Below are 26408 nucleotides of genomic sequence, written 5' to 3'. Positions count from 1 at the left end.
TCTCCCAGCCTGGCTCCAGAGCCCTTCTCCTGAGCTTTGTTAATCCACACATTCCCAGATGTGCATCTTCTCCCTGTAAGCTGAGGGGCCAGTACAAGGTTTAACTAAGCCCATGTTTTTGCCTCTGAGTTCTGGGACTTTCCAGATGGCAGATCTGCATTTGTGAACAGGCAAAGTGAACAGATTAAGCATTTCATGGAGTTCAAAACCAACAGAAATTCCTGTTTCGTTTCCCCTGTGACTCAGAGGTGAAAACTCACTCCCTGGCCTGGTCTTTGGTTTTGCCACTGTTCCCTGTCAACCCTTCCTGGAGAAGAAGAACCTTTCACTGAGCAGGAGCAGAAAAATCAATTTATCTCTGGAAAACCCCAGTTTTTCCTAGTGGAGAGGGGCTGCTTTTATGCAGGTGGTGTATAAACCCAGCTGCCTTTCAGCCAGCACAGCTAAACCCAGGTTTATTAGAATCATAGAATCATTAAGGGTGAGAAAGCCCTCTAAGATCATCCAACCACTAACCCAACACCCTAAACCATGTCCCCAAGTGCCCCAATTTACTGCTCCCAGGGAGTTGGTGTTAATCTGCTGAGGCTGAACAAACTCATCTTTGGGAGAGCAACGTGAGGCTGTTCTGCCTTTCCTACTGATGAGAAATCAGCACTGGATTAGTGTTTGCACAGGTTTTACTGCTGCTTTCAGCTGCTCAGCCTAAAACCAGCACCTCAAATGTGCTCACAGAAAACTCAGCCCACTCAATACATCTCTCTTTTTACATTGGGGTGTAAATTAGGGGATTACTTATTAATAATTAATTATTACTTATTATTATTACTTATTATTACTTCTTCTTCTTATTATTAATAAATTATTATTATTAAAATGCTTTGATTGGTAATTACAGCCAGAATGTCTTTTCTCAGTGCATGGAGAATAAAAATCTCTGGGGCCCTTTGGTTGAAATTTTAGGATTTTCACCTCTCCACATGTCTCAAAGCCTCCCCCTCCAAACAACATCATTCCACTGGCAAAAAGAAGGAGCAGAATGAGAAAATCTGGCAGGAGTGGGGCTGATCTCTGGGTCTTTGCTCATTTACAGCAGGGACAAACCACTTCTGCTCTCAGGATGGCACTTTGTGGTCACTTTGCTTTAGAGAACAAGATGTTTGACCAAGGAGCATCATCTCTGGGAAGCAGATGCAACTCTTTGTGGAGTTTCTAGGAATTAAATCAGCTGGAGACACATCAGCACATTGCTCCCACCACTTCTTCATATTGGTTTCCCTTTGTGTGCCAGGGCCCAGCTCTACCCACGTCTGTCCCACCCCCATCCTCTTGCAGGAACGTGCCAGGCCTACACACAGGATGGGGAAAAAAGTGCTGATTTTGGGTTATGCCACACTTGGAGCTCCATGCCCACTTTCACTTCCTCCCTTGCCCTGGCAGAGGGTGGGGAACTCCAAGATTTCACCCATCTTGATGTCCTCCCCTCCCGTCTGCATCCAGTGCTCCCTCCTGAGCCGGGTCCACAAAGGCCACAGTTCCCCAGGGAGGCTTCTTGGAGCTTCATCCCTGTTTCCTTTCCTTCACTGGTACCCAGGGACAGGCTCTTCCCTGGAGGAACCAACAGTGATGGGAGGATGCTCTTGCCTCCTACAACTTGTCCCAGCAAGGAAAACCTCAGCAAGGCTGCATTTGTGTGCCACGGGATGGAATGGTTGGTGTTGGGGCCTCACCCACTTCCTGGGGAAGAATTAAAGGAAATTAAAAGCATTAAAGGAAAAGGATCAGATAGTGACAGTGAGGATGGGGAGGCCCTGGCACAGGTTGCCCAGAGAAGCTGTGGCTGCCCCATCCCTGGAAGTGTCCAAGGCCAGGTTGGAGCAACCTGGGCTAGTGGAAGGTGTCCCTGCCCAAGGCAGGGGTGGGACTGGATGGGCTTTAATGTCCCTCTCAGCCCAAACCATTCCATGATTCCATGGTTGGAGGCTGCATCCAGACCCCAAGACCTGCATTTCCCCTTGGCTGAACAGCAGCCCTCCTGGGCTTCAAGGTTGGGAATGTTCGGGGTGGGAAGGGGCCTGTCTCCAGGAAGGACCCTGCCTCTTCCTGCCTGCCCTGGCTGCAGGAGGAGAGCAGAACCAGAGACACGAAGGCTGGCCAGGGTGACTGGGGGTGAAAGCACCAGGGGAACCCCAGTGCCAGGGTGGTGGGGGTGGCTGGTGTTGATAACTGGGGTGCAGTGGGATGTGGCCAAGTGGGGAACACTGGAAAGGAGCCATGTGTGTCCAGCCCAGGCAGCTGAGGGCTGATACAGCCCCTGTGCAGCCGAGCCCATGGGCAGAGCAGTGCTCTGATAACAACATCTCCACCAGCCCTCCTCTCTGGGGTCACCAGCTCTCCCCACAGCCCTCCTGATCATCTCCTGTCTGCTCTGGAAACCATTGCTGGAGGGGCCTGGTGTCCTTCCTGAACACCTACAGAAAGCAACAGTGCCTTTCCCTGGGCTGGGATAAGGGCTTCCCACATCTCCTCCCAGCCACACAACAGCCTTATGTCCTGTTCCCTGCTCCCCAAAGCTGCTCTCAGACATGTTCCTGTAGAATCTCCCTTCAGGTGATCATTCACTCTCTCTGTCCAAGGAGGAATTTTCCTCAGCTGCCCTGCAGGGATCACAGAATCACAGAATGGTTCAGGTTGGAAGGGTCTTTGGAATCATAAAATTGATAAGGTTGGAAATGACCTGTAAGATCATCAAGTCCAACTGTTAACCCAACACTGCCATGGTCAACTCTAAACCAAGTTCCAAGTGCCTTATTTACACATTTTTTAACACTTCCAGGGATGGGGCAGCCACAGCTTCTCTGGGAAATCCATTCCAGGGCCTCCCCACCCTCCCAGGGAAAAATTCCTTCCCAATATCCCACCTAACCCTGCCCTCTGGCAATTTAAAACCATTACCCTTTGTCCTCTCAGTACATTCCCTGATCAATAGTCCCTCCCACCACTGGAATATGATTTTTATGATGATTAATTAGGTTCCAATCCCCATCAAACCTGGCCTTGGACACTTCCAGGGGTGGGGCAGCCACAGCTTCTCTGGGCAAACTTTGCCAGGTACTCCCCACCCTTCCAGGGAAGAATTCCTTCCCAATATCCCATCTTACCCTGCCCTCTGGCAGTGGGAAGCCATTCCCCCTTTGTCCAGAGTCCCTCTCCTGCTCTTTTGGAGCCTTTTTGGGCACTGGAAGGGGCTCTGAGGTCTCCCTGGAGCCTTCTCTTCTCCATGCTGAGGAGAAGACTCTGAGGAGACCTTGCAGGAGTCAAATGGGAGGATCCAGGACACTTTTCCAACACCCCCAGCCCTCCCCATCCGCCGCCCTTCACACGATACCATCCAGCAGCAGATAAAAGTACCCCCGGTGTGGGCAGGCAGGGATGGCCCTGGCAGGGAACAGATAATTCTGTGCTCCCAGAAATGTGCCCCAGCCAGTTTCCAGTTACACATTAACCACAAATGGGGGAGAGCAGCCGCCACACACGGAATTTATGGCAGGAATGCACGCCTTGGACTGAGGGGACAGTCCCATCCCGACCTGCTCCTGCAGCAGGAGAGCTGGAGGCACTGAGACTGTGCCCAGAAAAACAGGGAAAACACTGCTTTGGGATCAGGTCCGTGTCCAGAGGGGGAGTTTTTGAGTCTGACAACACCTTGCACTTCCAAGGAAGGTGTGGGAAACCCCCAAATGCGGGGAAGTTCTCATAAAGGCTTTCAGGACTTAAGTGGGGACTATAAGAAAGATTGGGACAAGGCTTTTAGCAGGGTCTGTTGTGATAGGAAAAGGGGTGAGGGTTTTAAACTAAAAGAGGGGAGATTTAGCTCAGATAGGAGGAAGAGGTTTTTTACAGTGAGGGTGGGGAGGCCCTGGCACAGGTTGCCCAGAGAAGCTGTGGTGGCCCCACCCCTGGAAGTGTCCAAGGGCAGACTGGATGGGACTTGGAGCAACCTGGATTAGTGGAAGGTGTCCCTGCTCACTGCAGAGGGTTGGGATTGATGACTTTTAAAGGTCCCTTCCAACCCAAACTATTCTATCACAGAATCCCAGCATGGTTTGGGTTGGAAGGGACCTTAAAGATAATCCATTTCCAACTCCCCTGCATGGGCAGGGACACCTTCCACTAGACCAGGTTTTTCCAAGCCCTGTCCAACACAGGACTCACAGAAATGTTTTAATTCAGAGCAAGGACCAGTTTTGTGCTGAGTGCCCTGGTTTTCCCACCCACTGTTTGCTCTGGGAATGCAGCCCCAGAGCACAATGCTGGTTCTTGCCAGGTGAAACCAAACTGGGACATCTGCCCTGGAAACACAGCAGCACCTTGTGGGGAATTGTAGGTCCAGTTCAGCGAGTGTCCCCTCCACCTTGTCCTCCTGCAGGAACAAGGAGGTGGTGAATGTGGGGGGCTTTTGGTAGAAGGCCCTGCACCCGTCCCTGGCACCACAGCTCGAGCCCATTTTGGCAGCTGTCAAAATACTCCCAAACCTCAGGAGCCTTGTTGGATATTCTTCCCATGGTTGCTCTACTCCAGCAGCATAAGAGCCCTCCTGCCTCCTCCTGCTGAGGTGCTGCTGGTGCAGAACAGCTCTCCATTAAAACCCCAACCCCTGAGTGTTTGCTGTCACCCCGTGGGGCTGTTTTGTGGGTCCCACTCCTACACCAGACCATGGCAGCCCCACAGATTCACTCCCACCCCTCCCTGGACAGAACCCTGAGCTCCTCCCTTCCCCTCCAGCTCCCAGGATGGGAGATAACACCAGTGACAGGAGGAGGCTGAGCTGGGACTTGCTTGATTTATACCAGCAGAGAAGTCACAGCTTCTTGAGAGCACTGAAAGCACCTGGACAGCCTGGGAAACAGTTCTGGTCCCACCCCAGGATGGGACAGAGGGCAGAGACCGAGTCCTGCTCCAGATGTGCAGATGACACTCCAATGACACTCATGTTCACTCTGGTCACGTGCAGCAAGAAAAAGGAGAAGGAAAGCTGCCAATTCTTGGAGGAAAACAAACCCCACGAACCTGCCGAGCGTCCCTGCTCAGAGATATTTGCACTTTCAACGTGTCCTCATGGAAATTAATCCCAGCATCACCCCTCCAGGTATGGTAAACACTGTAAGTGAGGAATGGGGAGAGGCCAGGACAGCAGAGCATGGGGAACAAAGCTGGGTGGGTGGACCAGCCTTCACCAAAATGTGGTGGAACAGGCCCAAGCAAGACGTGGCAGGGCTGGACGGGCTCAATTCCGGCTCGGTTGGACCTCTATCCCCCCACAGCCCTCTTGGCTGCAGGGCAGGTTGTTCCACCCCAGTTTAACCTGATTCCATCCCCTGGGCTCCTGAAGAGCTGCTTCCAGGTTTCCTCAATCTGCACCAGGCCATGACAAGCTCCAAAGAGGGATTTTTCTTTCCCTGGGGAATGCCAAGGCATGCAAACAGTGAGGAATTATCCAGATCCGGAAAAACGCATCACGCCCTGGGAATCTTTATTTTTCCCCATCCACATAGTTCCTTGCTTTTTGAATACTTGCTTTATGAATCTTACTTTTCCCAATCCGTAGATTTCCTCCTTTTTTTACGGCAAAAAAGCAAGGATCAGTCCCAGTTGCTTCAGTGTCACTTTTCCCTTTTCCATGGCTGTGGGACACGTGTGATTCCCATCCACATGGCACCCCCACGTGGGGAAAGCCTGGAGGCTCCATCCCCAGCCTGGTATTTGCCTCCTGGTGGATGTGCAGGGATTTCCGTGAGAAGGAATGAAGAGGAGAAAACACAGATCAATGAATTAATTGGAGGGAAATCTCAGGGAAAGAGCAGCTGTGCTGGGAAAGCTCTCAGGCATCACTGTTTGAGCAACCAAGGCAGGCCCAGGACCCACCATTCCAGGATTCCACGGCACCCCGGGAAGTGAGGGGTGCAAGGAACCCCCACAACAGATGCAGGGATGACATGGGCACGTGGTGGGATTCCTGACTCTGTCCTGTGCAGGGGCCAGGAGCTGGACTTGATCCCTGTGGGAGCCTTCCAGCTCAGGATAGTCTGTGATTCCATGACTCCATCTGCAAAAACCCTGCCCCATCTTATTGGAGCAGGGCTGGAGGAGCTGGAAACATGTGGAAGCACAACATCTGGAGGCTGGAAACACCCGGTTTGGTGCCACCAGGGCATCTGAAGCCCTGGAAGAAACACTCAGAACAAAATCATGGCCACCAGATAATCCCAAACTCAATTTCTCCCTTTACCTGCTCCTTGGAGTGGTCGGGAAGGGAAAGGATGTGCCATCCCCCAGGACATTATGGCTACTTATTAGGAATAATTTTGCCCTGTCTTTTTTATTTTTTATACTTTCATTTTTTTCCTTTTAATTTTTTTCATTCTTTTATTCTTATTTGTATAAGATCTTAGGTGCAGTTTCCAATATAAGTGATTCTATGATTCTATATTGTGCCTGTCTATCTATCTATCAAGTTTTTATTACTTATATATTTGATTTTAATATAAAATATATTCTTATACACTCAGACATATTCATATATAATATAAAACATATAAAATTCATATATAATATAAACCATATATTACTATACAAGAGAACTAGAGAGGGACTTGGGACAAGGGCCTGGAGGGACAGGACACAGGGAATGGCTTCCCACTGCCAGAGGGCAGGGTTAGATGGCATACTGGGAAGGAATTCTTCCCTGTGAGGCTGGGGAGACCCTGGCACAGGTTGCCCAGAGAAGCTGTGGCTGCCCCTGGATCCCTGGAAGTGTCCAAGGCCAGGCTGGAACAACCTGGAATAGTGGAAGGTGTCCCTGCCCATGGCAAGGGGTGGAACAGGATAATCCTTAAGGTACCTTCCCACCCAAACTATTCTGGCATTCCATGACGCTCCTACACACCCGTATTTACTCCAATTCCAGATCCTATATTTCATATAAAAGCTGCCTTTCCCTCAGGAAGCTCCCCAGGCCCCCTCAGCCCAGCAGCTGCTGTTTTGGCAGCTCCTTCCCGCCACGGTTTTGATTGGTGAGCAAATCCCTCTGCCAGGAAAACTCCTGCCAGCTCAGCAGGCAGCATCTGCTGGATCAGCAAGGGCTGGGATTTGCTGCTGGAAACGCTTCCCTGCCAAGGCTCTGGAGCAGGAGCTGCCTGTGCATTCATCCCTGCCCGGAGCGGGGCCCAACAGGCCGGGTCTGCTCCCTGCGGATCCTGGGAATCCTGGCAGCCAAGAGCCCTCTGACACAAAGTGGGTTTGTGCTTCAAGAGGTTTAAACCCCTGCAGGGATTAAATTCAGAGGGGAAGGATGAAGAGGCACAACAATCCCATCAGGGGCACGACTGATTCCATCAGGGGCACAATGATCCATCAGGAGAGCGAAGAGGAACAATCATCCCATCAGGAGAATGAAAAGGAACAATCATCCAATTAGGGGCACAATGATCCATCAGGAGAATGAAGAGGAAACATGATCCCATCAGAGGCACAATGATCCATCAGGAGAATGAAGAGGAAACATGATCCCATCAGGGGCACTATGATCCCATCAGAGGCACAATGATCCATTGGGAGAATGAAGAGGAACAACAATCCCACCAGAGGCACAGTGATCCCATCAGGGGCACAGTGATCCCATCAGGAGAATGAAGAGGAACAATGATCCCATCAGGAGCACAGTGATCCTATCAGTAGAGTGAAGAGGAACAACAATCCCATCAGGGGCACAATGATCCCATCAAGAGAATGAAGAGGAACAGTGATCCCATCAGAGGAAAAACGATCCTATCAGGAGAATGAAGAGGAAACATGATCCCATCAGAGGCACAATGATCCCATCAGGGGCACAATGATCCCATCAGGAGAATGAAGAGGAACAATGATCCCATCAGGGGCACAATGATCCCATGAGGAGAATAAAGAGGAACAACGATCCCATCAGGGGCACAGTGATCCCATGAGGAGCCTGGATCCAACATGATCCCTTTGCCTGAGGATGGGAATCAAGTGAGCTCCGTTCCTTCAAGTTCCTCCCCGAGTTTTGCTTTTCTGGCTCAATTCTTTTTCTAGGATGAGAGAAACGCTGCTGTTTTCAGCTGTGGGGTGTCACCAGCAGCTTGTGGGGTTTCCAGCCTGCTGGGGTTCCCTGGGTGTTGTGCATCTCTCTGGGACTGTATTCTATACCCTTTCATATAAAAAAAATGAAATTAAATGAAATAAACAACAACAAAAAAGTAAAATAAAGTAATTAAAATGCCAATAAGAAGAAAATAATTATAAAGTTAAAAATAAATTATAAGTTAAATAACAAATAAAATAAGATAAAATAAGTAGAATAAAGTAATTAAAATGTCAATAAAAAGAAAATAAAGTTAAAAATAAATTATAAGTTAAATAACAAATAAAATAAGAAGATAAAATATAATAAAACGAAGTAATTAAAATATCAATAAAGTGAAAATAATAATAATAAAGTTAAAATAAATTATAAGTTAAACAACAAATAGAATAATATAGAATAAAAAGATAAAATAAAATAAATAAAATTAAATAATTAAAATGTCAATAAAAATAAAATAATAATAATAAAGTTAAAAATAAAGTATAAGTTAAATAAGAAAAAAAAGAAGATAAAATATAATAAAAACCCAAGTAAAATAAAGCAATTAAAATGTCAATAAAAATGTAATAATAAAGTTAGAAATAAATTATGAATAAGTTAAATAAGAATAAATTAAGAAGATAATATATAATAAAAAGATTAAATAAAATAAGTAAAATGAAATAATTTAAATTTCAATAAAAATAAAATAATAATAAAGTTAAAAACAGTCTAGATACATTAAATAACAAATAAAATAAGAAGATAAAATATAACAGAAATAAAATAAAATGCCAATAAAAATAATAAAGCTATACATTAAATAACAAATAAAATAAGAAGATAAAATATAATAAAGCGATAAAATAAGTAAAATGAAATAATAGAAATGTCAATAAAATAAAATAATAATAAAGTGAAAAATAAGTTATAAACTAACAAATAAAATAAGGAAATAAAATATAATAAAAAGACAAAAATAAGTGAAATAATTAAAACATCAGTAAAATAAAATAATAAATTTAAAAATAAATTTTGGATAAATAAAAATTGACAGAAAATATAAAATAAAATAATTTTTAAAATTTTAAAAAAATTAAAAAGCATGTGCAACTTAAACTCAAATGATGCCCTGAAAACAAGGCTTTGGATTAAATAACCAGCACTCAAGACATTTATACCATTGACTTTTTGATCCTCTTCTTTATTTCCTGTCTTTCCCCCCCTCAATCATGACTATAAAGGGTTATAAAGATGTGGGAAAGCTATGATTTCTCATCCCAGCTGGAAATTCTCCAGGACCCAGGTTGAACGAGCAGCACTGTGCGAGTCAGGGTAGAAAATACAATTATTCATGGAAGACAAACGGTGGGAAAACTGCTGCAGGATAATGGAGAAGGGGCTTGAAGGTCCCAAACCATTCCATGATTCCACGATTATGCCAAGGGTGGCCCTGCCCGTGGCAGGGGTTAGAACGAGATACATAAATATATATCAAATTTAATATATTAACTATACAAATCAGCTAATAAACATATTAAAGGTTACACTCGGTGCTTCTGTCTTCCCAAAGCACATTCCCAGTCACATGCAGGTCTGTAGGAAATGCTTTGGATGGACTTTTTGAGCACAGGGATGGTCTTGGCAGACCAACTTCAGGGCTCTGCAGGTTGTGCAGCCCAAATCAAGAGATGCAAGACATTTTCCCAGAGTCTCCTGATGCACCACATCCCACTAATCACTCCAAGTTTCCTGGGGGGGGAACGAGTTAGACTAATTAGCAGCACTAAGTAAACTAATAGCTGGAGGAGAAAGGAGAATTCAAGTTGCATTTGAGGTTTTGGGTTTTTTTTAAAAGATGGTTAAAGCATCTTAAAAGGCGAGGGGTCATTTTTCCGGGAGCTGGAGTAAAGCAGCTCATCAATAATAAAGGAGCAGCAGCAATGCTGGAGCACTTGGGAAAATGCAATTATGGGAATTGCCTGCAAACTGCCCTGGTAATTTGCTTCAAGGAAGCAGCCAAATGCACTTTAATATTTCAGAGATTTCCTTGCGGCGGAGCTAAGAAGCAAAGCCCGGGAACTTCAGTTCTGGGGGAGGCAACACGCCGAAAGTCACGTCGGATCGGGGGGGGGGTTTTGGTTCACACCCAGCAAAACGTGACACCAGTTGTGCCCCCTGGGCTGTGAATGCTCTCTCAGGGCTTCGTTTGATTTTCCTCTGGTTAAAATCGCCCTCCTGCAAAAGGCTCGTGTCCAGGCGCTCTGCTCCCAGTGCGCCCTGGGATGCACCAGGATACGGCGCCAGCGCTACGGGATCGCTGCACCGCTGTGCCCGGGCTCTGGGGGTGCCAGTCCCTCGCGGAATTGAACCCGAGCTCAAGCCCAGCTCTTGCTTTGCCTGGGCAGCCCGGGAGTGCTGGAGGGAAGGTGATGGCCCCCCCCGGGTACCACGAGCTGTGTCCCGCACCCCAAGCCAGGGGCGTGATGCCGTGGTGGGCTCATGCCTTGGAGCACTGCACTCCCCTGTGCACCTCCCTGTGCCCCCCTGTGCACGGCCCTGTGCCCCTGAGCACCCCCCAACACCCTCCCGGGCACCCCCTTCACTGCCCCACGCACACCCCGCACCCTCCTGGGCGCATCCTCGCACCCCCAGGAGCACACTCGGTACCCCGCGTGCACCCTCACCCCAAAATCTCTCTGCACAGACTCCCGTGCACAAGGGGGGCACAAAGGAAGGGCTGGGGGCGTGCACAGGGGGGTGCAGGGTTTGCACGAGCTGTGCACAGTGTTCACCCCCCTCTGCAAATTCCCGAGCACTCCCTACACCCTACGCCCACCTTGGGCACCCCCCGAGCACGACCCTGGACCCTGTGAACCCCGTGAAAACCCCTTTGCACGTCCCTGCACCCCCCATGCACTCCCCTGCACCCCCATTGTGCACACCCGCCCAAAACCCTGCACCCCCTCCCGTGCACACCCCTGCGCACCCCTTACACGCCCCCTGAACCCCCACTGTCCCCGCCCCCTGCACCCCCATTGTGCACCCCCCGTTCCCACCCCTGCACACCCCTTACACAGCCCACCGATCACATCCCCTGCACATCCCCACACACCCCCTGCACCCCCATTGTGCACATCCCCACACACCCCCTGCACCCCCATTGTGCACACCCCCTGCACCCCACTGTGCACACCCTATGCACACCCCTTGCACCCCCATTGTGCAGAGCCCCTGCACAACCCCTGCACCCCCATTGTGCAGAGCCCCTGCACAACCCCTGCACCCCCATTGTGCACACCCTATGCACACCCCTGCAGCCCCAGTTCCCCGTTCCCCTGCAGCCCCTGCGCACCCCTTACGCACCCCACTGAGCACACCCCTGCAACCCCCTTGTGCACACACCCCGCAAACCCCTGCACCCCCCGTTCCCACCCCTGCGCAGCCCCTACACACCGCACCGATCATGCCCCCTGCACATCCCCTACACGCCCCCTACACCCCCATTGTCCACAGCCCCTGTACACCCCCTATACGCCCCCCGCACCCCCACTGTCCACACCGCCGCACCCCCTTGCACGCCCCGTTCCCCCCCGTTCACACCCATGCCCCGAGCACACCCCGCGCATCCCCCTCCTGCGCCTACCCCTGCGCACCCCACCGAGCACCCCCAAACTCCCCCGTTCACCCCCAAATCCCCCTTTTACTCTCCCTTTACCCCCCCCCACGTCCCCCCGCGCCCTCTGGCGGCCCCCCCGTGTCATGTCCCCCGTGTCATGTCCCCCGTGTCATGTCCCCCCCTGTGCCGCCCCCGCCTCGCTCCAGCCCATGGCAGCGACCCCGGGCGGTGCAGTCCCTCCGTGGGCGGTGAATCCCGGCCGGGGCGGTGCGGTCCGGGCCGTGGGCGGTGAATCCCGGCCGGGGCGGTGCGGTCCGGGCCGTGGGCGGTGCAGTCCCTCCGTGGGTGGTGCAGTCCCTCCGTGGGCGGTGCAGTCCGGGCCGTGGGTGGTGCAGTCCCTCCGTGGGCGGTGAATCCCGGCCGGGGCGGTGCAGTCCCTCCGTGGGCGGTGCAGTCCCGGCCGTGTCCGCACGAGGGCGCTCCCGGCGTTTATTTCCCCCCTCCCCCTTGCTTTTTTTCCCTATTCCCCCCGTTTTTCCCGAAGTCTCTCCCCTCCCTTCTCCCCCCCCCTGCGCCGCCGCCTCCCTTTCCCGTTCCGCGCTCCCCAGCGCCGCGACGCTGCTGCGCTGCCCGGGAGGAAGAGGCGGCCTCGCCTGCCCCCATCCCCCCCATCCCCGCCGCCACCATCCCGCTCCATCCCTCCCTCCTTCCCCTCCCTCCCGCTCCTCCCGCCCGGCGGGACGCGCCCCGAACCGGGAGCGACACGGTCGCTGCCCGCTGCTCCTCCTCCTCCTGCTCCTCCTCCTCCTCCTCCTGCAGCGGGGGCCGCATCCTGCTGCCGGGGGGAGGGAATTGATGTGGATACCCAGCGCAGCACCATGCAGCCGCCGCCGAGGAAGGTGGGACCCCCGCCCCGGGGAGGGGGGCTGCGCCTGATGCTGGTCGGGGGGGGGGATTTTTGGGAGGGGGGGAAAGAGCGGGATGGGGTGGGTTTGCGGTGTGAAGGCACGGCGGGGAGTGGGGAGTGGGGAGGGGGGCTCCGTGTGCGCTGGAGGCAGGTCGGGAGAGGGAGAGCCGAGCGCTGGGAGGGAATTGGGGGTGCGGGGGGCAGTGGGGGGTGTGGGGGCTCGGGGAGGGTGGACCTGCAAGGTGGGTGATGGGGGAATGTCTGGGGGGGGGGGTTGGGAGATGGACATCGGGGTTGGGAAGTGGCTGTGGGTGTTGGAAGCTGGAGATGGAGGGCCGGGGGTGGTGGTGGGGTGGGATGGGTTGGGAACGGGAAGGTGAGGTCTGGAGGCAGGACGGGGCATGGATGGGGAAGGGCTGGGCGGGGTGGAGGTGCAGGGGGGCAACGCTTGGTCGGTGACCCCCATCTGAGCCACCCCCCGCATCCCCACGGAGGTTCTCCAAGGGAAGCAGAGCCGGGAGGGGCTGGGAGGGGGTCGCTGACTGCGGAGGGGAAGGTGGTGTGTTGTGCTGGTTGTGGGGTGGCACCGGCTGTGGTTTTGGGGGCTCGGCTGTGTCTGGGTGATGCGCTGGTGCCAGCAGCGATGGGCTGGGTGTCTTGGAGAAGAAGGTCACGTCCGGAGTTGGTGCAGGGATGCAGACCGTGCCGGTGTGTGTCAGGAGCACAAGGGAACAGGGATAGCCCAAATTGTCCAGCGTTTTCACCCCCATTCCCCTGCGTGCTGGGGACAACCTGCGGAGGCACTGGGGGGGCTCTTGGGTGGCCCTGAGCTCAGGGGAGCGTGAGGTGCCTCACATCGGTGTGGGAAGAGACGGGAGAAGGGATGGAAATTTGGAAAAAAGGCCGTTCCAGTGTGGCTGGTCTGGGTGGGCAGGTTGTTATCCGGGAGACTGGAGCTGGAGTGGGGTGATTTATGGGGTGTTTATTCTGGTGTGTGGGAAGAGCTGGAGCAAAGCGGGGCTCGGGATGGAGCCGCCGCTCCTCCGCAGGCACCTGGAGAAGGAGTTCTGTGGGGCTGGGATTGGTGCGTGGTCCATGCTGGGGATGTTGGGCGCTTTGGGCCGTAATTCCCAGCCCCGTTTGAGATTCCAGACGTGGCGTTGGGGTTTCCCAGTGAGGAGATCGCGGGGCTTTGCCAGGTGGGGGGCCTGGATAATTTTACCAGTAGAGGTTGGGAATGGAGGACGAGCAGAAATCCTTGTGGTGCCCCGAGCTGCCCTGGCAGCAGCTGCAGTGGGAATCTCTCCTTGGCTCGTTCCTGTCTCGTTTTAGGGGTGGACTCTGCTTTTGTCAAACAAACCCGATTCAATTCCCGTTATTTATTTATTTATTTCACACGTGGGTCGTTCCTCGCCTGCGTTACTTCATTTCGGGTTATTTCCATTACGTGTCTTGTGTGTGTTTATTTATTTTGAGGATTTTTTCACACACAGATAAAAACAAAACCACTGAAAGCGCCCGTTAAAATTAGACCCTTTTTCTGCTTAAAGTCAGGGGCACACATGTGATTTCTTTTATTGGTATCATGTGAAAAACCTGTCTTGGTGTGATGTTGTGGTTGTGCTTGTTGCTGGGGGGTGGTTTTCAGAGTTAAAATAGAGGAACTGATGGGATTTAAGGGGCTTTTTTTCTGCCTAGTGAAGAAGAGAGAGATGGAATTTTTCCTCCCTCTTCCCCCATTGCAGGAACTGTTTGGCTTTTCTGTGCTCAGGAATTCATGATATCTCCAGATATTGTGGTGATCATTTCTTAGGCTGATCCACAGATTCCCCGGGATCACCAGAGGGTTTAAATGCCAAGAGCTCTTGTTTTATAACAGCAATTCCGAGGTTCCCTTCCAAAATCTTTCCCAAGACGTTGGTACAATCTGCCAGTTATCAAGGAGTTCCCAAAAGTATTGAAATTTTACCTTCAGGATCCCAAAGGAAAACTACACCCATATTAAAAAAAATAATGCCAACCTTTTGAAGCCTTAGAGATTGGGGTTAATTGTTTGTTTTCTTGTTGAAATCTGACTGGGATACAGAAAATATTTAATTGTGGTTTGGTTTTTGTTTGGTTTGTTTTTTTTTTCCTGTAGGTGAAAGTCACGCAAGAGCTAAAAAACATTCAGGTTGAGCAGATGACAAAACTTCAGGCCAAGCACCAAGCAGAATGTGAGCTCCTTGAAGACATCAGGTAAGGCTCCAGAAAGCGTTCCCAAAATTCCTTTAAGGTCCAGTTTTTGGAAGAACGTTGGAGTTACAAAATTCAGGAACTGACGATGGAATTTCCTCTTTGGATTTCCTGCTTTTGGGCTGTTAAAGTTTTGACACAGCTGGAAATTATAACTGGAGCTCACACAATGCAAACCATTTTTTCTTCTCTTCAATGGGGGAAACGTTAAAAAAAAAAAAAAGGGTCACAAACAACATAGAAAAAGCCCTGGACTTTTCAGCAATTTATTTCTTTTTATAATAGACTCAGACTTTGATTTACAGGTTGTAAAAGGCTGCTAAAATTATTAAGATATTTTCAAGCCACTGCTGATTTGTGTCTTGGGAGAGAGAGCTTTGAACAGCACTTTGAGACATTGCATTTTTTAATGAGAAAGAAGATATTTGCATTTATGATTTCAAATTCTGCCTGGGTTGGGGACAAGAGGGAAAATCTCCACGACATCAGCGTGTGGGGGTTTATTATTAATTCTCCCTAACGAGATTGTTTCTTTGGAAATTAAAAGTTTGCTTCTAAAACATGGTGGCAGTGGGTACCTGGAATTACATGGAGGATTAATCATTCCATTTGCAGTGGATCCATTTCCAGGCTGGGAAATATTCAGCAATAATAGTGTCGTCCGCTTGTTAATTATTTAAATGAGATTTCCTGCTTTATATTTGTCTATAAAATGCAAGTGTTTGGCTTTGCCAGGTTGGTTGTCCTGTTCTCCCAGTGTCCTCTCCTGATAAATCAGAATTTCATGGCTTGAGCTTTCTCCCCCTTGTTTTTTAGGGGTGGAAACACTTTTTCCTATGGGAAAGGTCCCAGTGTTCGTTTCCTTGGATAAAAAATTTTGTTTAAGTCACAAATGCTGAGTAATAAGGAACGGGCTGATCCAAGGAATTTTCCCCCCTTAGATGGAAACTTATTTTTAGAACATCTAGGCCAGGTCCTGCTGCTCTAGGCCAGGTTTTGTAGCACTTGCTGGTTTTCAGGAGCTTATAAACCCTTCAGCGTGTGTTCTGCTGAAAGATGGCACAGGGCTTAATTTTCTCGAATGTAATTTAATTGCTGCAGTTAATTAAATCTGCGAGTTTTAACGGCAGGGACAAAGAAACCAGGTTAATGTATTTAATATATTGAATTCCCTGCCATGGCCACTGAATGTGTGGAGCCTGTGTTGAGCACTGGTTGCTGTGTGGATTTACAGATTAAACATTTGTTGTGATGAGATTGGATGTGACAGCTCAGTTGTGGCAGTGATTTGTTCAAATATCAGCGAAAAAAAACCCAGAGAGAACAAGAGATTTTGGGTTAAAAACATGTGCTGGACAAGTTTGTGGTGTAGAGGCCTTTTAATTGATTTAATTGAACCTCGTCCTGTGCTGGTCAGTGGGTGATGTTTGGGAGAAGTTGGGTGTCAACCTCGTCGTGATATCACTTTAATAATATCACTTTGGATTTAATAATGGCACTTGAATTTCGGGCTGTGTTCAGGAGAGGCGGCCACTGTGATTCCAGAGCATTCCAGAAAGCTGGAACCACGCACAGGATCTTCGCTGCCTCTGGAAAAAAGGGATTATTTTTCTAGAAAGCCCCCTGCTGTTATCCAGTAAAAGGGAATTTTAGCTGAATGCTGTTTGCTTGTCAAGACTTTGGGCATTTTGTAGCACTTTGGAAGCTTTTGGGCACAACTTCGTCCTCCGAATTCCAGAAACTGAAGTGGCAACAGGAAACACTGAACCAGGGCTTGGGTTAAAATATGACTTTGTTACAAAGAATGACTGTATTTGTTGGCACAGAACTGCTCCATACAATGCTTATAAACCATAGGGTTTATTTAGGATGTAAAGCTCTGAATTGCGTTTTTTTTTCCAGCACTTTGGTTTGGTTTTTATGCAACTAAAAAGCAGCAATAAAAGGAAAAGATCACAGAGTTCCAGCAGAATAAACCCATTGTCTGGTGTATTAGGGGATGATTTTTGGCAGCCATTCCAATGGCTTTGATATCTTCATGCAAAACTGAGCACTCCTTTAAATGGTTGGAGTTGGGAGGTTTAAATTATAGCATTTTGGAGAGGATGAAGAGCAAACTATTTATTCCAGGCTGGATTCTTGGTCAGGGTTGAGGTATCTGTGTGGAAATACCTTTTCTCCAGCCCCTCTGCAGATCCTTAATCTCTGTGAGGGCTCTACATAGACAAACCCACCAGTTTAGTGCGTTTAAAATATATTTAAATCTAAAATATATCCGATAAGACAGCGTTTAATGCCGGATTCAGGTCCTGGAGGGCAGGAAAAAGAGGGAACACGTTGGGCTTGTGGAAAGCAGACCTAGGATTGCTCAAACTGTGTTCTGGGGGAAACTGGGCTGGGAATTAGGGGAGTTCTGACGCGCTGTAAAACTCTGGTATATCCCAAAATATCAGCATTTCAGCCTTACAAACTCCTGAGTCTCCCTGGGGAAGCTCAGCAGCAACTAGAGCTGAAATCTCAGGACTTGACAAGACTCCATAAAAACAGTGTTTGAGATGTTTAGCAAATAGGCTTGAAAGCACATTTCTGTTTGTCATCTCAGTTTGGCTCTGTGGGCTCCGTTCCTTCATGCTCAGTGAGTGGGGAGTTTGTGGAATGAGTGATTCAGGAGGCTTTCAGCATCTCAGGCTGGGTTTTAGGCGTGACATGTTTATCTGCTGCAGCTGACTGAGGCTGTCACATCCCTTCATGTGCTACATCTGTGCTGGTGTTACTATAAAAAAGGTTGTTATTCTGCCATGGTGATGGAGGTAGAGGTTTTCCCCCCCCAAAAATACATGTTTTGTTGCTGTGAACCAGAAAACCTTTTAGGTTTTTTTTTCTGGTGCTTCTTCCCTCTGTCCCCACTGGCTGCTTTTAGGCAGGGAATGAATTAGTTTGGAATTCCAGGGGCCAGCTGGATTATGAAAGGCTGAATTTATCAGAGGGGTTGGCAATTTTCAGGTGTTTTATATTGCTTTCAGGATTGCCTGATTGGACTGAGGGTAGTAAATAAGTCACAGCCAGAGCCTGCAGTGGCCCTTGGGCTGCTGAACACAGAATCGTAAAGAACTCTGTATAATCCACCTTTTAATTCAACTTGGTGTTTCTCTAAGGTGTTTATATGCTACAGACTTTATACACTTGTGAACTGATGGTTGTTTTACCTTGAATTTTAGGCCCTGCTTTTCCAAAGCACTTGATAGGCCTTTACAGCTTTGGGTATCCTGAAATGTCCTCTTTGAAGCTTCCCATTTGTGTTTTGCCAGAGAGAATGAAATCGTGGTGAAGTGTCTGTTCTAATGTGTTCTAGAGCCTGGACTTTAGTCTGGACTAAAGTTCAGCTGATTCTGCTGCAGCAGAATGGATTAGGGAGCTCAGCCACCTGAAATCAAACCTTCCCTGCCTTTTCTTCCAAGTCTTTTGGTAAATCCTGTGCCACTGCTGGAATGAGAGGGAGGAGGGATGAGGAGGAAGGAGAGGGAAGCAAGGCTGGGCAGCAGCATCCCGGCTTCACGTGGGTTTAGAGTCACCATCATAGGCCTAGCCTAAAGCCCCTGTGGAAGGCACAGCTGCTGCTTTGGGATTTCCAGCTCTGGAAACTCCACCTGATTTAAATCTGAAGTAATTTTGGCTGCCTGGATGTGCTGATCCTGTGTTGCTTCAGCCTTATAAGCAAGTGGAAATAAGGTGTAAAAAAATGTCCTGATTTCTGGCTGAGATGGAATAACAACACGGTCCTTTTATTTGTTGGGTCCTGAATTTAGTTTTAGTGGTTCTTTTTGCTTTCAACTCCATGCATAGTATGAAAGGAATTGCCAAAATCCCAGGGTCATGACCTACCTGTGCTCCTGATACAGATGCAAATCTACATGCAGAGATTTCCTTCTGTTCCTTTGCCTCTTCTGTCCTCGTGGTTTCTTCTTCCTGACTTTTTCTTATTTAAAATATCTTCCCATTGTCCATTATATTGCCTATTGTACCCTGTAAATTCGTCCTGCTTATTTTTGGTAAAGCTGCTCTCACTCTCTGTTTAATTCCCCTCCCTCCTCCTCTTTGGGGGGTATTTTCTACCTTCCCCCCACAGCTCTGCCCTCCGAGCCAGTTCTTTTCAATTTATCAACTTCTTGAGAAATTAGTTGTACTTTTTCCTCCCAGGTGCTTCATCCCTCCCCTTTCTTTACCCAGTTCTGCCCCTGTGAATTTTAATTAGCCCTTTGTTTCTGAGATTTGATGTTCAGCTGTAAGGTGAGTTATTTGCCAAGTGGGGAGACCTCGTGGCTCTTCCTGAACAATCCAAGCCCTTCCAAAACAATCCAAGCCCTTCCAAATCTTGGATTTTGTCGCTTCTGCTCTGCTGAGGTGTACCAGGACTAGATTTGGGACGGGATCAGTAATTCCAGGGCAGGATTTGTGGTTTTATGGGCAGGATGAGGCCGGAGCACTCCTCGTGTGTCTCGTGCTGCCCCAACAAGCCCAAACGAGCAGCCCGGGGGGGTTTAAAGAAAGAAAGTAAAAGTGTGAATGAACCTGGATCCCTGAGCAGGCAGTTGCTGCTCGTTTGAACATGTCATTTTGTGTTCTGAGTTATGCTCCACTTAGCAGAGTTCCAGGGAGGCTTTTTGCTCTCGGATATACTTTGTACTCCGCCGTGGAATTTGACGGTGCTGTCGTGTTGGCAGGTTCCTGATAAGGTTTATTGGAGTTCTGGCTGGAGTGGGAACTTTTATTCCCGTTTAAATCTAATCCAGCAGATCATGGAACGGATCCTGTGCTGGGGAAGAGCTTCACTCCAGCCCAGAAAATGAGCAGCTGGAGAAGGAAACTAAAATAACGTGGATTTATAGGGCTTTGGAGCCATATTTATTAGGATGCCATAAGGGATGCTGAAAAATCAGGAGAAAGCTTTCCTTTTCCTGCCCTTTCTCCCTGTTCTTCCCAGTCTCTCCAATTTATTTGGATATTCCTGAACCCCGTCTCAAAGCCTGTTTGCCTCTGGTTCTGGGGGTCTGATAAGGGCCCCTTTTTAAAATCCCTCTGGAAGGTCCATCTCTTTTTTTCCCCCCTTTATTCTCCTTGGAAACGTGTCCTTCCTTTTTCCTTCAAGGTCATTCCCTGCATTCAGAGGATGTAATTCCTGCCTTTGGTGTTTGGGGCTTTATCTAAGTAGGAGCTGAGTGATTTTTCTGGGCTTGCAGGTTCTAAACTCTGCAAGTGGAAAACAGCACAAGAATCAGAAAAACTACTGAAAAATACGTTATTTTAGTCTGGGTTTGACTCACACCTGAGGAGCTTTTCCTTTGTTTGATTAGTATATTTATTTCTTTAAAACTTTCCATTTTCTTAGGAGTTTATAACATTTCTTTCCTCTTGGCTTGAGCTTTTTGAGTACTGTGAGTTTATGTTGTACTTTGTCTTTTTTTTCCTGAGCTCTGCTCATTAATCGTGGACACAGTTCTTTGATATAACACTAAATAGGCAGAAATTTCAGAAATTTTCACGGAAATTGGTGCTGTTCCTTCTGAATAATATCCCATATAAAGATCCCACAGAATCTGTGGCCTGGGCACGTTCCCTGTAATTAGGCAGCCCTTTAATGAGATGCTCACATTCTTGATGGAATTAAAATCTGGGGATGTTTTGACTGCAACTTATTTGAGGGAAGCTTGGAATGTACTTTTTAAAAAAACCCTGTTGCCTACTGGGTGTGGAAGTTCAAGTTTTGAGGGGGAAAAAAAAAAGATTTTTAGTATAAACATGGCCACAGTGTAATGATTCAGGCCTATCCTGGCACTGGGGAGGTTTTTTTTATCCCTGCCATACAAAAATTAATGGATCTCTTGTTCCAGTATTTCCAAGTAGCTTTTAACTGATGAAAGTTAAATCGTTAAAAGAAGATTCTTTTTTTGGGTTTTTTTTGTTTGTTTTTTTAAGAAACCCCAACAACCCACTGCTTCCACCAGAAGGCAAATTAATTTTTTTCTCTCCGTTTTTAGCTCTGAGATTTGCATTTGAATGAGCTTTTTGGTCATTAAAGCAATTCCAACAATTCTGGAAGTCTGATTTTTAAGGACTTGTATTTTTAGCCTTCCAAGACAGTAACAAGAGAATTTGGGTTCTCAGGGCAAAAAGTTGCATTTTCAGTTTGGACTCAATGCCCCCTTTTTAAGAATGAATTCTTGAGCTTGCAGAAAGTCGTGTGGGCTGGATTTCCCCCCCCTTCCCCCCTGAATTTTAGCCCAGCATGGCTTTTCCTGGAGCTCACTGTCATTTTTCACCACGGTGTTACTTGGCAGAGCTCTAAAAAACCAGCCATGCAGTGCTATAAAGTTGCTTTGGGGGCAGGTTTTTATGGTGGCAATTGTGAAGTGTAGCTGACAGTCCACCTGTATCTCTAAGATATCTGTAGATATATATTTTAGGATATATGGCCCAGGATCATTTTAAAGGCACAGAAAGCTCTTCCTTTGCTCCACTTGTTCACCCCCAAGCTACATCTTGGATTTTCTGTCTTCTGTGTCCCATCCCTTTTGGGATGAAGGTTTTCCTTTCGAGGCTCCAAGTGTTTTCAATCCCAGCTCTTACTCGGAAAACTCTGTGTGAGGGGAGTTGAAGGATTTGGGAAGAGGAAGAGCATTCCTATCATTCCAGACACAATTAGTCCATCCTGGCCTGATTTCTTACAGTGTTATCTCAGAAAATGCTGAATTGGGTTTGACCCATCAGGATCATCAAGTCCAACCCCTTCTCCTGCCCAGGACATCCCAAAATCCCACCATGTCCCTGAGAGCCTTGTCCAGACACTTCTTGAACTCCCTCAGGCTTGGTGACCACCTCCCTGGGAGGCTGTTCCAGTGCTCTGGGAAGAACCTTTCCCTGATATCCACCTTTTGCTCTGTTTTTTTGGGTTGATCTGGCAGGTTTTGCTGCCTTTGCCAACGGTGCTTTTTTTTTTTTTTCTTAGCATCTTTCAGCCTTTTTAGAAGATTTTTGTGCAAGACCTGCTGTGACCTGGGACCTCGAGACACTCCCTTTCCATTCCAACACTGAACACGTTGTTTTTCCTTCCCCTCCCCTCCGTGCCAGCCTTGCCTTCCCTCTGGAAGTGGCTTTGGACATGGGGATGTGCTGGGGAAGCTGGTGACGTGTCAGTCTGGCTCCTGGACTGTTCCATGATCCATCCTGAGGGCACTGATTCTCCCCCCCTGGCCTGGGGGAGGAGGGTGTGTGGTGAGGAGGAACAGGAGGCAGGATTGCACCACCACACCTTCCCCAGAGTGCTTTTGGCTGGCTCAGAACAAGAACGGGTTTTGTCAGGCTCAAAATCCCTGCTGGGACACTGGGGACACGGATTTTTGGCAATGCCAGTGTTTGTGCCCCAAACAAACACCAAACTGTGGAGTGGAGTGGAAAATAAACCCTTGTCCATGGTCTCTAACACAGGGAATGTCCCAGGCTGGTGCTTCTAAGACACAATAATAATAATAATAATAATAAATAAGAGCCTCTGTTTGCGGGACTTGGAGAATGTGATAATAGTTGTGTCTGAAGTGGCTTTGATTATTTTGCTCTAAGTTATATTTGGAATTTGTGGGTATTTTGGGGTTCCTAAAGCCTGGTTGAACCTGCCCTCAGGATGGATCCTGAAGGTTCTCTAAAGGAACACACAGGATTTGTGTTATGGACTCGTCTCACCAGTGTCCTGATGGAGCTTTGTTGGAATTTCATTAGGAGTTGGTGCATTTAGATCAAGTCCAGCTTTGGAGTCCAAAGGGAGCAGTTGGTCTTTCCATCTTGGAAACTTGTGGGTTTTCAGTGCTCCTCCTAAAACTGAGGGAAATGGGATTATCAGATCATGTGTCGTGGAAATACTCCTTGTAGGGGAGGCAGAGGTAAAAAGAGAGGTTGGTTTGGTGGGTTTTCTCCAGAAAAAGTCCAATATACTGTGTTTCTCTTGGCTGCTGCTCCTGGAGATCAGCCTCTCCCACTCCCAGTGACCTTTTCCCACCTCTTACTTTACATTGCCCATGTTAATTTTATTTTTCTGATGAAGACACATCTGATTTTTAACCTTTATTTTGTCTTAAAGTCAAGCTTCTGAAATCTTCTTGATCTCTTACCGCAGAGTGAAAGCCCAGAGAAAAGTTGTTCTGCATTTAAACTTCTAAAAATTGGCTGTTGAGAAAGTCAAAACATCCTCAAACTCAAGTTAGTTCAGGCAAATATTTGCTGTAAACGGAACTGGTCTATAATAGCTCAGTGTTGTGTTTTTCTGATTGTTTTATGGAGTAGATTTAAAAATTTTAACACTATTTTTCCCAAATGCACAGTAGGAATATGTTAGGTTGGGGGGAGGTTGGTATTTAACTGATGCTTGTGAGTGTTGGGTTGTTTTTATTTGTGAGATAAAGGCAATATTTCCAATTAAAACTTGAGGGGAGAGAGAGTGAAAGGGTTGAATTAATGGTTGTAATTGTTGGGTTGTGTTTATTTGCAAAACAAACGCAGCATTTCCAAATAAAATTTGAAGATAGAAAGTTTTGAGTTAATGGTTGTAAGTGGCGGGTTGTGTTTATTGGTGAAATAAACGCAATATTTCCAAATAAAACTTGAGGAGGAGAGAGACTGAAAGGAACTAAAAAAAAAACAAAAAAAAAAGATAAAAACTTGTTGAAATCCAGCCTTTCTTCCTGGGTGTAGGTTTTATTCTCAGCCTCTGAAAATCATTCATAACGTTCAGAGATGTTCCTCCTGAGAGCCTTTGGAGTTATTTTAAGTGCTCCTCTCTGTGAGAACACGGCGAGGTCCAATCCCCAGCGGCTCTGGGAAGGTTGTTCACACACTTCCCTCTCCTCCTGCGCTTTTTTTCGCAGCAAACATCCCTTTAATGAGACAGACAAAACGCGTTGGTGTCTCATTTTTAGGAGGGGAGCTCAGCCATGCAGAAGACTTTCGAAGATTTATGACGCTAAAGCCACTAAGGAGAGTTATTTTTGCTTCTCTCTGCCAGCTGCCAGCCAGTGTGAGTGGAGAAAATGTTGGCATGTTTAAATAACATCCAATCCTGAGCAGAAATAAGGGATTTTTTTTTGCTGACTCTGTGCGTTTTTGAAGGGGGGGGGGGGGCAAAAAAACCAGACAAGCCACAATTTTTCTGGAGGGGATGATGTTCTAAGATGTTCTCACGTCCAAAGTGATTTTAAATGTCTTTGAATATAAGGGTGAATTGTAGAATCCTGGAGTGGTTTGGGGTTGAAAGGGATCTGAAGGATTGTCTCATTCCAACCCCCTGCCACGGGCAGGGACACCTTCCACTAGCCCAGGTTACTCCAAGCTGGCCTGGAACACTTCCAGGAGTGGGGAATCCTGTGGGAAATTCATTCCAAGGCCTCGCCACCCTCACAGGGGAGGAATTTTTTCCCCAAATCCCATCTAAATCTCCCCTTTTCCAGTAGGAAGCCATTCCCTCTTGTCCTGTCCCTGCATCCCTTGTCCCAGGTCCCTCTCCAGGTCTTTGGGAGCTCTCAGTGAAGACAAACGCTGTTTGTTTGAAACAGAAATTAAAAGCTCAGGGGTGTGATGATGGGGGAACTGCTGAGTCTCTCCAATCACTATAAATAGAGGCAGATTTGGGAATGTGATGTTTTTTCCCCTGTGTAAAAGGTGTGGAAGCCCTTGATGGCATGCGGGGCCTGATCCACAGCTTTGCAGCATCTGCCTAAAAACTTCTGATCTTGCTAAATAGATGCAGAGCTTGAACGGTGTGCATGGTGTTCAGAGAGGCCAAAAATCCCCCCCAAACTTTCAAATTGTTCGCGTTTATTTGTATTAATTGATGTGCCAGCAGATTGTGGTTAATTACCATTGTGTGGAGAACAAAGCAGGCCCTATACTCTGGTTTTTCTAAGCATTTGAAGCTTTTTCTGCTGAGGAGGTGAATAATATCATATAATCTTCATGATCACACAAGTCTTTGCTTGGAATTCTGCGGAATTTTGAGTCCGGGATGCAAAAACTGGCTCAAGTTGGTGTTTCAACAGCTGGGGAAAAGTAACTGGAGTTGGTCCCTAATGAAGAATTGAACCCCCTCTTTATCTGTTGGGTTTGTAGCATTTTGGCCATTAGGTACTGAAGAAACAATACTAAAAATTAATAGGGTTTCTGGATAAAGAGTTTGAGCATCCTTCAGTGCGTTGCTGAAGCCTGATAAAAATGTCCTTTGATTTTTCCCTTTTCTCCTGTAAGAGGTTGCTCCCTTCCTTTTCATCTTCGTGAGGAGTGAAGGTATGTTTCTCTTCCTTGGAATGCGGCGTGGGGATGTTGTTATTCCTGATTTCCTGGGGAGATCTGGCCTCGTGACCGTGGCCTCGTGTGTCCTGCAGCCAGGGTTTGCTGCCGGAGGAATGTGACCGTGGGCTTTGTTCTGGAGTTCAGGGGAGTGTTTTCGACACCCCAGGACAAGATTTTGGAGCGTGTTGAGCTTTGATCTTCCCCAAAAAGCTCAGTTTTCCTTAGCAGGGGGTGCTTTGATGTTCTCTGCTGGCTGGAATGCCAAGTCCTTCTTGTGGAGTGCTGCTGTCCACTTAATATCCAAGACCAAATCCTTTCTTCCAGTGAGTCCACACACATCCAAATGCTCCAGGGAGCAAATGGGTCTCTCTGCTGGAATTTTATCTCTTGTAATTTGGATTTTTTTTTTTCCTTTCTAAATTTAGCAGGTTAGTTCATACTCTACTGGAAGAGGGCTGGGTCCTCTTTTGTTGACACAGCTCCCTGGATGTTTGGAATGCCTTTGGCCTTCCCTGCACCCAGCTCTGCTGCTGGACTGGCAGGGGAAAGGCTGGGAGAGCTGGGATTGCTCAGCCTGGAGAAGAGAAGGCTCCAGGATGACCTGATTGTGGCCTTCCAGGACCTGAAGGAGCTACAAGAAAGATGGAGAGAGACTATTTACAAGGACCTGGAGGGACAGGACACAGGAAATGGCTTCCCACTGCCAGAGGGCAGGGATAGATGGGATATTGGGAAGGAATTCTTCCCTATGAGGATGGAGAGGCCCTGGCCCAGGTTGCCCAGAGAAGCTGTGGCTGCCCCATCCCTGGAAGTGTCCAAGGCCAGGTTGGAGCAACCTGGGATGGTGGAAGGTGTCCCTGCCCATGGCAGGGGGTGGAATTAATGATCTTTAAGGTCCCTTCCAATCCAAACCTTTCTGTGATTCCATGATTACCTGTATTAACAACCCTGTTCTGGTTTTCCTGGAGCTTTTCGTTCAGGAAAACCACTCTAACTGCATCGTACTCCTGCTCCCCAAAATTCACTAATGAATTTCCAGTTTAGTTTTATTTCCAAAGTGATTCTTAGTTTCCAGTTAAGGACCTGAGCTGTGTTTTTCCCTCAGGGAAGATCAACCTGTTTTGGGCTTCCATGGTCTGGTTGCCGGGGTGGTGTTGGGTCACAGGTTGGACTCT

The 26408-nt window shown here is 48.0% G+C and overlaps 2 protein-coding genes and 1 long non-coding RNA gene across 4 annotated transcripts in view; 2 read left to right on the top strand and 1 right to left on the bottom strand.

Annotated features, from left to right (window-relative positions):
* Positions 1–26408, top strand: part of LOC127467504 (uncharacterized) — a 229949-nt gene that overhangs the window by 113006 nt on the left and 90535 nt on the right. The window lies entirely within an intron of this gene.
* Positions 1673–8432, bottom strand: LOC127467520 (uncharacterized). The gene is made up of 2 exons (XR_007903151.1): positions 5071–8432; positions 1673–1737 (listed from the first exon to the last, which is right to left on the bottom strand). It is a non-coding gene; the product is annotated as an uncharacterized LOC127467520 (long non-coding RNA).
* FCHSD2 (FCH and double SH3 domains 2) overlaps positions 12334–26408 on the top strand; it is a 114280-nt gene continuing 100205 nt past the window's right edge. Inside the window, exons 1-2 of one of the 2 annotated variants that reach the window (XM_051779500.1) lie at positions 12334–12661; positions 14810–14907. In XM_051779500.1, coding sequence (XP_051635460.1) covers positions 12641–12661; positions 14810–14907 — 119 coding nt within the window. In that variant the 5' untranslated portion in view covers positions 12334–12640. The remainder of the gene's footprint in view (positions 12662–14809; positions 14908–26408) is intronic. The other variant, XM_051779501.1, reaches the window with a different exon arrangement.

This window comes from Manacus candei, unplaced genomic scaffold, assembly GCF_025592945.1.
Source record: "Manacus candei isolate 608988 ecotype Guabito, Panama unplaced genomic scaffold, ASM2559294v1 h1tg000014l, whole genome shotgun sequence".
Classification (NCBI taxonomy): domain Eukaryota; kingdom Metazoa; phylum Chordata; class Aves; order Passeriformes; family Pipridae; genus Manacus; species Manacus candei.
The sequence above is the reverse complement of the archived record's forward strand: the minus strand, read 5'-3'. Positions and strand labels throughout refer to the sequence as shown.